Here is an 11,590-nt window from a genome sequence, read left to right as displayed (position 1 = left end):
TTGTGGTGCATCTCTACATGACAGTGCTAATGAGGAAGTGCAGGGAATTGCGGCACATGAGAAGAAGGAACGAGTCAGTAGGACTCCCCTCTTAGCCCCACATTTTCCATACATCAAGCCCTATCAGCACAGATTCCCCATTCCATCACTCTAAGCTCCCCTACTTCTCACCATGGGTCTGCAGACTGGACCCTTCCTTCCTTCCTCCCCCCCTATTGCTTTTGCCTAGATTCTGCACCAGTCCACGATAGACAAACCCTCCATCGGCCTGTGGCAGCACAATCCCTCCCTTCCTCCATTAGGCCTTGCTATAAAGGTATCACAGCACTTCGTTGTTCAAAAGTGCAATGTTTCAGGCCTTTGAGCCAAAACGAAGCTTTAGAAAAGGGCCTAAATGTCACCACTCTTTTTTTTGTTTTTTTAAACAATTTTAGATGCTATGATGAAAATAAAAAGTGTTGACTTTTTCACCTGAACAATGGAGTGCTGTGATAGCTATATAGCAAATATTTATACTGTAGTAGAGCAGTTGGTGATCCACTAGAACACAGGCACCCACAGGAATTATCCAGATAAAGGACACCGCAACATAAGGCCGCGCTTACAGTGCCGGCGACACGGGGCAAAACAAATGCATTGTCGCCGGCGCTTATAGTGCACGCGATGGCGACAAAGCAACGGAGCGACAGTGCTACCAGAAATCTGGTAGTCTCTGGTATTTGATTTTTTCGGCAACGGTCTCCCCTTGCGGCCAATTGGGAGCTTCTCCGTGCCTCTGCCCTCCCCTTTTATAACGTCGCTGGCTGCACTCCGAAGACAACAATCGCAATGGCGACGGGTGACGTCATCGGTCGTGTTGCCGTCGCCAGCGGTGTAAGCGCAGCTTAAGACTTCCTAGGTGAGTGCTAAAATGATGAAAAAAATCAATGTGCTACATTTAATGAGGTGAGGATTCTGTTTCTGACTCTTTGAACCAAGATGCACAACCAGTGCATTAGGGGCGCCACCTACAGTATGGCGTCTGTTTGGTTACATAGCAACGGTTATCAACCAGTTCACTTGCTAAATTAGGCATTCGTTCGGTTATGCTGGTGTATGTGTGTGTGTGTGTGTGTGTGTGTGTGTGTGTGTGTGTGTATGTATATATATCAGTAAGTATATATATATATATATATATATATATAATCAGTAAGAAGATGGGATGGAGGCATTTGAAAATAACAAGACAATATTCCAAGGCTTGGGTAGGGATCACTGTTTATGCATCTTAATAAAGGTTAAAGAGTCTGACCGGAATGTTGATATTCACCTCGAGTGGCGAATGTCACGGTAGGGGTAGCCAGCCTGATATAATAAAGGTGAAGCCCGGCTGACTACCCCAATACTGTGTGTAATGACCACCTACCTAGGCGAGGCTTATTTTGGCCAACTCTTTCTTTGTGTGTGTGTGATGATTTACATAGTTGCTGGCTGATGATCTCACACAGCACTCTGGATTTCACAGGCGAAGGTGCGTGTGGCGGAGCAGACTGAGCGAGATATAGACAACACGAGGCGTCAGTACATCCCAGTGGCTGTTAGAACACAGATCCTCTTCTTCTGCGTCTCAGATCTGTCCAATGTTGACCCAATGTACCAGTACTCGCTGGAGTGGTTCATGGGCATCTTCATGGCGGCCATCGCCAACTCAGAGAGATCAGGTACTATATCACCCAGTGCCACGCTGCGTTCTATATCTCCCAGTGCCACGCTCCATTATCACACTGTGGCAGGCTATATTCTATACTACCCTCTGGCATGCGGTATTCTATATCACCCTGTGCCATGCTATATCACCCTGTGCCATGCTGTATCCTATGGGACATTCATCATCATCATCTTGTGTGTGTCGGGGAGGTGGGGCCTTGCGGTGGGCAGGCTTGCTTTAATCTCTGGCCTGTTGATTGACTCTTTCAGAAATGGTGGAGAAGCGGATAGTGAACATAAACACTCATTTCACCTTCAGTCTCTTCTGTAACGTGTGTCGCAGCCTCTTTGAGAAGCACAAGCTGATGTTCTCTTTCCTGCTGTGTGTGCGAATCCTCATGAACCAGGAACTCATCCACCCGGTGAGTGGCTGGGGTTCTGGGACTTACCACCCACACACCGATATACACCCACAATGCTGATACATACACTCACACACCGATACACATACTGATACATACACCCACATACTGATACACACACCCACAACGCTGATACAAACACTCACACACCAATACACATACTGATACACACACCCACACACATACCGATACACACACCCACACACTGATGCACATACTGATACGCCCACACACCGATATACACCCACAACGTGGATACACTCACCCACACACCGATACACATACTGATACATACACCCACACACATACCGATACACACATCCACACAATGATACACATACCGATAAACCCACACACAAACTGATCCACACACCAATACACATACTGGATCAACATCCTTCCCATGTTTACTTATTTGATATACCCCTGTATACCTTTCCTTTCTAAAAAGTTGTCCAAATTTTTTTTGTAGATATCTAAAAGCACTCCTAAATCCTTCTCCATCAAGTATTTACCACCTAATTTTGCCCCATTTAATTTGTTATTCTTGTTTCCCAAATGCATAACCTACATTTATCTGTATTAAACCTCATCTGCCATTTACCTGCCTAATATTCCAGTCTCTCCAAGTCCTTTTGGAGAGAAATTACATCCTGATCAGATGTTACTACCTTACACAATTTAGTGTCATCAGCAAAGATGGAGACTTAGCATAGAGAGCAAACATCAAGGTCATTAATAAACAAGTTAGAAAGCAGGGGTCCCAGTACCGATCCCTGAGGTACTCCACGCACAACTTTAGCCCAACCTGAAAAGGTTCCATTTATGTCAACTCTCTGTCCATCCTTCAACCGGTTTTCCATCCAGGTACAAATAATTGCCTTTATTTTGCACACAGTCTTCCAGTGTCACTCACTAAACGATGGAATGATGAAAGAGACGATCATAGAGTAGTATGTATAAAAATGATATTGTACACAACAGATAGTAGGAAAATACACTTACATTTCATATATGAGAACAGCCCATTGTACGAGTCTTTAGTCCCTGGCGTCTCAGTAGCCGGTGCGTATATATATATATATATATATATATATATATATATATATATATATATATATATACACACACACACACACACACACACACACACACACACACACTCATGGTTTCGTCTCACAGGAGGAATGGCGCTTCTTGCTGTCGGGGGGCACAACGCCCACTTTGGCTGTGAATCCGTGTCCTGAGTGGCTGAGTGAGCGCTCGTGGAGGGACATCCAGAGTTTAAGTGCAGTCAGTAATTTCCACACCATCACTGAGCAACTCCCACAGCACAGTGACGAGTACAGAAAGATATATGACAGCCCCGAGCCGCACCGGTGAGACCCTCGTGTGACCCTGTGAGACGCTCTGTGACCCTGTGCGATTCTCTGTGACCCTGTGAGACACTGTGACACGCAGTGTGACCCTGTGAGACACTCTGTGACACTTAATGTGACCCTGTGAGACGCTCTGACCCTGTGAGACGCTGTGTGTGAGACGCTCTGTGACCCTCAGTGTGACCCTGTAAGATGCTCTGTGACCCTGTGAGACGCTCTGTGTGAGACCTTCAGTATGACTGTGTGACCCTGTGTGTAACCTTGTGACATCGTGAGGAGTGCAGGTAAGCCACAGATGTGACATTGTGTATGTGTTCCTGTGAGACCCTCTGTGACCTCCAGTATGAGACCCTCAGTGTGATCGTATGAGACTCTCTGTGTTATGTATGTATGTCATTATTTATATAGCGCCATTAATGTACATAGCGCTTCACAGCAGTAATACACACGACAATCATAAATATCAAATAATACAAATAACAGGTCATGGGAATAAGTGCTTCAGACATAAAAGTAACATTTATGAAAAGGAGTCCCTGCTCCGAAGAGCTTACAATCTAATTGGTAGGAGGAACATACAGATACAGAGACAGTAGGAGGGTGTTCTGGTAAGTGCGTCTGCAAGGGGCCAAGCTTTATGTATCAGGTGTAAAGTATCAGCCACTGAGCTACTGATATGCTTCCTTAAGCAGGAGTGTTTTAAGGTGGGTTTTAAAGGTGGATATAGAGGGTGCTAGTCGGATATTGAGGGGGAGGGCATTCCAGAGGTGTAGGGCAGTCAATGAGAAGGGTTTAAGGTGGGAGAGGGCTTTAGATGCAAAGGGGGTAGAGAGAAGACATCCTTGAGCAGAACGCAAGAGTCGGGATGGTGCATAGCGAGAAATTAGTGCTGAGATGTAAGGAGGGGCAGAAGAGTGTAAAGCTTTAAAAGTGAGGATTGAGTCTGAGATGTGGGATTTGATAGGAAGCCAGGAGAGTGATTTCAGCAGGGGAGACGCTGAGACAGATTTCGGAAAGAGTAGAGTGATTCTGACAGCATTGTTTAGGATAGATTATCCTGGGAGACGCTCTGTGACCTTCAGTGTGACTCTGTGAGATGCTCTGTGTGAGACCCTCAATGTGTCCCTGTGAGACCCAGTGTTACCCAGTGAGACTCTCAATGTGACCATATGAAACCCTCATTGTGACCCTTTGACAGTGTGAGAAGTGCAGGTAAGCCGCAGAGGTGACACTGTGTATGTGTGTGATGTGAGGAGTACAGGAGGATATGTGGCAAGTGAGAGAATATGTGCGTATACAGGCCGTCCTCGGTTATCCAACGGAATCCGTTCTGGAAGTAGCGTTGGATAGTGGAACTGTTATAAAGTGAGTCCCATGTTAATCGGTGGCGGTGAGCGTTGGATAACGCATTCAGGCGTCGAAAAACAGCCCATAGGGTTGCATTGTAAAGCGTTGGATATGCCATTCGTTGTAAAGTGAAACGTTGGATAGCGAGGACTACGTGTACTGCTGTTACCCTAAGCATGCTGTTACTCTGTGTGTGCTGCTGTTACCATGAGCATGCTGTTACTCTGCGTGTGTTGGTGTTACCTTGAGCCTACTCCATGTGCTGCTGTAGCTCTATGTGTGCTGCTGTTTCTATGCATGTGCTGCTGTTACCCTGAGCTGCTGTATTTACTCTGTGTGCTGGTGTTACCTTGAGTCTGCTGCTGTTACTCTGCTTGCCCAAGTATTACCCTGAGCCTGCTATTATAACTCTGCATGTGCTGGTGTTACCCTGTGCCTGCTCCTCCACGTGAGCTGCTGTTTCTCTGTGTGTGCTGCTGTTACCCTGACCCTGCTGTTACTGTGTGTGTGCTGCTGTTACCCTGACCCTGCTGTTACTGTGTGTGCGCTGCTGTTACCCTGACCCTGCTGTTACTGTGTGTGTGCTGCTGTTACCCTGACCCTGCTGTTACTGTGTGTGCGCTGCTGTTACCCTGACCCTGCTGTTACTGTGTGTGCGCTGCTGTTACCCTGACCCTGCTGTTACTGTGTGTGTGCTGGTTCTGCAGGGAGAAGCTCCCTGGTGAGTGGGGACAGGCTCTGGATTCCTTCCAGAAGCTGCTGATTCTTCGCTGTCTGCGAGGGGATAAAGTAACGAATGCCCTGCAGGACTATGTGAGCCAACACCTGGGACAGCGCTTCATAGAGCCACAGGTACGTTACAAACTGGAGCAAGTACACAAGGGTAGGAGACGCCAGTGTTTCCTCACGAGGGACAGAAGGTGCGAGAGGGAGACACCGCTAAACACATGTATACTTATTAATATCCACCCACGCATAAATAATACACACCCATACTTATTAATGCCCAGCCACATACTGTAAATACAAATATAGGATAAGTATCTGACGTCTAAATTTGGCATAGGTTGAACTTGATCAACGTATGTCATTTTTCAACCTCATCTACTATGTAACTATCTAACACCCATACTTCTTAATACTGACTCACTCATAAATAATACTTACCCAGACGTAAATAATACACACCCATACTTATTAATACACCCCCCCACAAAGATAATACACACCTACACATAAAGATACACACCCTCCCATAAAGGATGCATTGCACATCAATGGTGGTTTTCTACTCGCTCTTCATTTGCTTGATGAAGCCCTGAGTTATCTGTGTTGTTGCGCAATTTCTTCTAATATATCTATATCCCTTTAGACAGCAGACCTAGGGGCTGTGTACAAAGAGTCCTCCCCTGCCACACCACTGATATTCGTTCTCTCGCCTGGCACTGACCCGGCCGCTGATCTCTACAAGTTCGCAGAAGAGATGAGATTCTCCAAGAAACTGAGCGTTATCTCCTTGGGCCAAGGACAGGTCTGTTCCCCCCCCTCCCTCCCAAGCTATGCTAGGTCTGTATCCTCCCTAGCAACCGTGTATCCCCGAAAACCTTTGTGCAAATCCCCTTCAACCTCCATGCATCCCATGTGCTATATATTCCCCCACCCGAAATATCCCAGTAAAACCTTCTGACCTCCCTCAGTAACAGCTGTACCTCGTCCCTTGTTCTAACCTTCTGTTCTCCTCCCCCTCAATGATCTGGCCCCTGACTCTTCCCACAGGGACCCCGTGCTGAGGCCATGATGCGCAGCTCCATGGAACGTGGGAAGTGGGTTTTCTTCCAGAACTGCCACTTGGCACCCAGCTGGATGCCCTCACTGGAGAGACTTGTAGAGAATATTGACTCAGACAAGGTCTGCAAACAACCCCCCTACCGCTCTGTCTCCACCCAACACCAGCTCCCTGTCCTTCCACCCCCCCCCCCCCTTCCACTCCTCCCTGTGTTTCAGTAGCTCTCCGCTGTCTCCTCAGGTTCATCGGGATTTCCGCGTCTGGCTTACCAGTTTGCCCAGTAACCAGTTCCCAGTGTCCATCCTGCAGAACAGCTCCAAACTCACCATAGAGCCGCCGCGGGGAGTGAAGGCCAATCTGCAGCGCACTTACTTGAGTCTGAATGAGGCTGAACTGAGCGAGAGCAGCAAGGTGCGTGCCCCGCCTTGCTCACACTCACTGACTGCCGTACACATAATTATTATCATGGTTACTGCCAGACTGAATCTCCCTGTCCCTGATGCTCGCTCACCCTAAACCACTCTCTCTCTCTCTCTCTCTATCCCGGACCCGCTCTCCTGGCAGGCCCCTCAGTACAAGGCTCTCCTGCTGTCTCTCTGCCTTTTCCATGGAAGCACTCTGGAAAGACGGAAATTCGGCCCATTGGGATTTAACATCCCATACGAATTCACAGACGGAGACCTGAGGATCTGCATCTCTCAGCTTCGCATGTTTCTTGAGGAGTATGAGGACATCCCCTACAAGGTGAATGTACCGGGCAGAGTGTGCGTGCAAGGCCGTGAGTGTGGATATGCCAGATGGGTATGTGCTCGAGTAACTGTAGACGGGAAGCAGTACATTTGCGAGGCAGAGGGTGTGTGTGTGTGTGCGTGGAATTCAGTGTTCATGCGCGAGGCATAGGTTTTGAGTGAGGGCAGAGGGTGTGAGTGTGCAGAGCAGTGGTGTGTGAATGTAGGTAGCAGTGATTAAATGTATGTGGCAGCAGGTGTGTCGGTGCTCTCACAATCAGGACTCACAGCTCTCCATAGGCTATCTTGTGGCAGTTTCTGAAGTGTCTCTCGCCCGGCAGGTTCTGCGTTACACGGCCGGGGAAATTAATTATGGCGGCCGTGTGACCGATGACTGGGACCGGCGCTGCCTCCTGAGCATCCTGCAGGATTTCTATCAGCCATCGGTTCTTAATGAAGGTCACATCTTCTCTGAGTCTGGGGTGTACCGACAAATCAGCACAACCTATGATCTGAATGTGAGAGGTTGCCCTTCTCTGTGCGTGTCTGGGCTAAAGCCCGTCTTCCCGTGTTGTCCATCTGTGCTCTGTGTCCTAACCTGTACGCCTGTCTTTGCCATACTGTGTGGACTGTGCCCACCTTTTAAATGTCCGCTGGTGTTTGTGCCATACCAGCCTGTGTACAAGTTGAGGACACAAAAACGTTCTAATTTGGCGTTCCCTGACAGTGTATAATTACCATGAATTTTTATGCTCAAGTCCTAAAGTCAAATTGCATATAGCAGACTCAAGATATTCAGTGTCAAACGTGACTTAACAAAATAAATACTAGTTGTGAAATGAGTGATAAAATCATGAGTGACACTAGAAACCGAAATAGCAATATAATAAAAGATCCTCGCTGCTCAAACCCAGGTGAATAACGGTTTCTCCTGTTCTTCCAACTTGTCGATTTTTCTCCAAAGCTGAGAGCGCAAGGAGTCAGCAGACAAAGATAAACAAAATAGACACACAATAGTGTAATACATCCCCACCGGGAAGAAATCGTTTTGGGGTGAATAGCAGGTCCTACTCACATGTTCCCAGTTAAATCCCAATCTGTGGCCATAGTTCTATCAATGGTCGGCAATCTCAGGGGTAGAGATACGAGACAATAGTGCAGACTGTCTGCACTGTAAGGTTATGCATTTGAGAAACAAGAATAAACAGGCAATTTACAAATTAAAAGGGGATAAATTAGAAGAATCCTTGATGGAGAAGGATTTAGGAGTGCTTGTAGACAGCAGGCTTAGCAATAGTGCCCAATGTCAGGCAGTAGCTGCAAAGGCAAACAAGATCTTATCTTGCATTACACGGGCAATGGATGCAAGGGAAATTAACATAATGCTGCCCCTTTATAAAACATTATTCAAGCACACCTTGAATATGGAGTACCATTTTGGGCACCACTCCATAGAAAAGACATTATAGAACTAGAGAAAGTGCAGAGAAGAGCACCAAATGAATAAAGGGGATAGATAATCTGATTCATGAGGAGAAACTAGCTAAATTAGATTTATTTACATTAGAAAAGAGGAAAAGAGGTGTCTCAGAAGGGATATGATAACTATATACAAATATATTGGGGGTCAAAACCAGGAACTTTCAAAATAACTTCATCCCAAGGCGCAGTGCAAAGGGCTCGGGCCATCCCTTTAGGTTGGAGAAAGGAGATTTCACCAACAACAAAGGAAAGGGTTCTTTACAGTAAGGGCAGTTACAGTGTGGAAATCATTACCCACGGAGATTGTGATATCCATTGTATCTGCTATCTTAAATAAAAAGAAATAGAAGGTTGGACACCTTTTTAGAAAGGAAAGGTATACAGGGTATACCAAATAAGTAAACATGGGAAGGATGTTGATCCAGGGAGGTAATCTGATTGCCCATATTTGAAGTCTGGAAGGAATTTATTTTTCCCCTTATGGGATATCATCCAATGATATTTCATTGGAATATTTGGTTTGCCTTCTTCTGCATCAATATACTGTAAGCACGGATATAGGAAAGTATCTGTTGTCTAAACTTGGCATACTGTAGGATGAACTTGATGGACGTATGTCTTTTTTCAACCTCATCTACTATGCAAGTATGTTGTCATACCTGTCTGTTTGTTTACTTTAGTGCCCATCTCTGCTTGCAATTTGCTTCTTTGTGCCACCCTCTTCCATCCAACTCTTTGCCCACAATATACCCATCTCTGTGCCAGCCTTGCAGCTTCTGTGCCCACACTAATTTTATCACATTATAGTGGACATTGCTGTTTGTCTGGCCTGTTTCTCAGTGCTAGCTTCCTCCCTATGTCTCTTACTTCCACAGGGTTACCTGCCAGTACATCCACTCACTTCCGCTCAATGATCTGACAGAGCTGTTCGGGCTGCATGAAAATGCAAACATCACTTTCGCTCAGAATGAGACCTCTGCTCTGCTGGGAATCCATCGCTGACACTGCAGCCTAGAACACAGAGCAGCGGAGGGAGCCGCGAAGAGGTGAGACTGCAATCCCTGCATCCAAGAGAGAGAAGATAGCAGACATGCAGGAAGTGGCTTAAGACATGGAGGGACAGGTGGGGTGTATTAGGGGAGCCTATTGTCAATGACATCTTCCCCCCCCCCCCAAATAGATGGTTGAAGAGATCGCTGGGAGCATCCTGAAGAAAGTTCCACACCTCATTCCTGTGCAGGAAGTGATGTCACGGTACCCTGTTCTGTACCAGGAGTCAATGAACACTGTGCTGGTGCAAGAGGTCATAAGGTAAGTGCCATAGGAGGAAACGTGTATCCTGCGCCTTCCCCAGAGAGGGGCAGAACATGCAGGTGGCTGGGTGCATAGCTGTATTTGTATATTCGCTGTAATGTAAAAATGGTAAAGTGCTGGTTGGCACTACACAAATGTGTGGGGTGCGTCTCACAGTATGTGGTCAGGTATACAGCGCTCTGCCTCTCCCCTCAGGTATAACCAGCTGCTCAGCGTTCTTCTCACAGACTCTGGGTGACTTGCTGAAAGCTCTGAAGGGTCAAGTCGTCATGTCCTCCCAGCTGGAGCTAATGGCAAACAGTCTGTATACCAACTCCGTGCCGGAAATGTGAGAGAGCAAAGGTTAGCATGCAACCCCTTGCACGCAGACACGTATCATTCTGTCACATACATACAGTAGCGCACTCTGTGTGCCACATTTGTGCTCTCTCCCCTTCTGTTACTCACATGCTACTCTCTTATCTCCCTTCTTTCTATATTGGTCTCCTTCAGGCATATCCCTCCTTGAAGCCCTTGGCCTCCTGGGTCATAGATCTCCTGCAGCGTATCCAGTTCCTCCAGAAGTGGATCACTGAGGGGATCCCACACTATTTTCTGGATCAGTGGATTCTTTTTTCCACAGGCTTTCCTAACCGGCACCTTGCAGAACTTTGCTAGGAAATCTGTCATTTTCTATTGACACCATCTCTTTTAATTTCCAGGTGAGAGAGACACACACACACACACACACACACACACACACGTTTAGCGAGTTCAAAACTCAGGAAGGGTCACCTTGAAGTGGTTACACGCTTAACGTGCCTACAATTGAATAAAATGACCCATACTTGTGTTTTCTTCCATATATGTATAAATTAGCTAAATAATGAGTCACACTAGATGTGCATTGGGGCCTGTTTGTTTATCCTGATGTGTAGCTGCGTAGTACAGAGGGGGTGTTATATAAAGGGAATGTTATACGCTGGATTGGATGCAGGATGGGTTAGATCAGGGGAGTGCAAACTTCCCCGCTGCGCCCCACTGCCTACTCCCTCCCTGCTCGTGCCCCCTCCTTACCTTTTCTTCTGCGTCAAATGATGTAGCAGGGGTCACATGTCTGGTTGCTATGGCAACGTAATTCCGCAGCGTCATTTGACGTCGCCGAAGACAAGGTAAGGGACGTTGCAGAGGCCCTCACGCGATGCCCCCGGCATTAATTTAAATGCCTTGGGGGGTAGATCGTGGGGCCTCTGCAACCGCCACGCCAGGTTAGATTAGGGGATGCGCAAACTTCCTGCGCTGCGCCCCCACCGCTCTCTCTCTCCACGTCGCGCACCCCTTACCTCAAATGTAGCGTCAAATAACTTGCTGGGTCATATGACGTCACGTGACCCGCGTCTCCATTGGACAACGCGTCTCCATGGCAACACGGTCTCAAATGCCGCCGCTGGGGTTCATGTGGTGTGA

The 11,590-nt window shown here is 47.1% G+C and overlaps 1 protein-coding gene and 1 pseudogene across 1 annotated transcript in view; both read left to right on the top strand.

Annotated features, from left to right (window-relative positions):
• The window catches only part of DNAH1 (dynein axonemal heavy chain 1), a 111,054-nt gene extending 102,140 nt beyond the window's left edge, over nucleotides 1-8,914 (top strand). The window contains exons 64-72 of the mRNA XM_075574232.1: nucleotides 1,505-1,700; nucleotides 1,957-2,108; nucleotides 3,291-3,487; nucleotides 5,542-5,686; nucleotides 6,207-6,365; nucleotides 6,611-6,742; nucleotides 6,861-7,031; nucleotides 7,185-7,364; nucleotides 7,690-8,914. Of these exons, the coding sequence (XP_075430347.1) occupies nucleotides 1,505-1,700; nucleotides 1,957-2,108; nucleotides 3,291-3,487; nucleotides 5,542-5,686; nucleotides 6,207-6,365; nucleotides 6,611-6,742; nucleotides 6,861-7,031; nucleotides 7,185-7,364; nucleotides 7,690-8,082 (1,725 nt within the window). The 3' untranslated portion in view covers nucleotides 8,083-8,914. The remainder of the gene's footprint in view (nucleotides 1-1,504; nucleotides 1,701-1,956; nucleotides 2,109-3,290; nucleotides 3,488-5,541; nucleotides 5,687-6,206; nucleotides 6,366-6,610; nucleotides 6,743-6,860; nucleotides 7,032-7,184; nucleotides 7,365-7,689) is intronic.
• A 522-nt stretch (nucleotides 8,915-9,436) lies between these two features.
• On the top strand, nucleotides 9,437-10,506 carry LOC142467785 (dynein axonemal heavy chain 1-like; annotated as a pseudogene).
• The last annotated feature ends 1,084 nt before the right edge of the window (nucleotides 10,507-11,590 follow it).

The sequence above is a fragment of the Ascaphus truei genome, chromosome 17 (assembly GCF_040206685.1).
Source record: "Ascaphus truei isolate aAscTru1 chromosome 17, aAscTru1.hap1, whole genome shotgun sequence".
NCBI lineage: Eukaryota > Metazoa > Chordata > Amphibia > Anura > Ascaphidae > Ascaphus > Ascaphus truei.
Note: the sequence above shows the minus strand (reverse complement) of the source record. Positions and strands in the feature narration are given on the sequence as shown.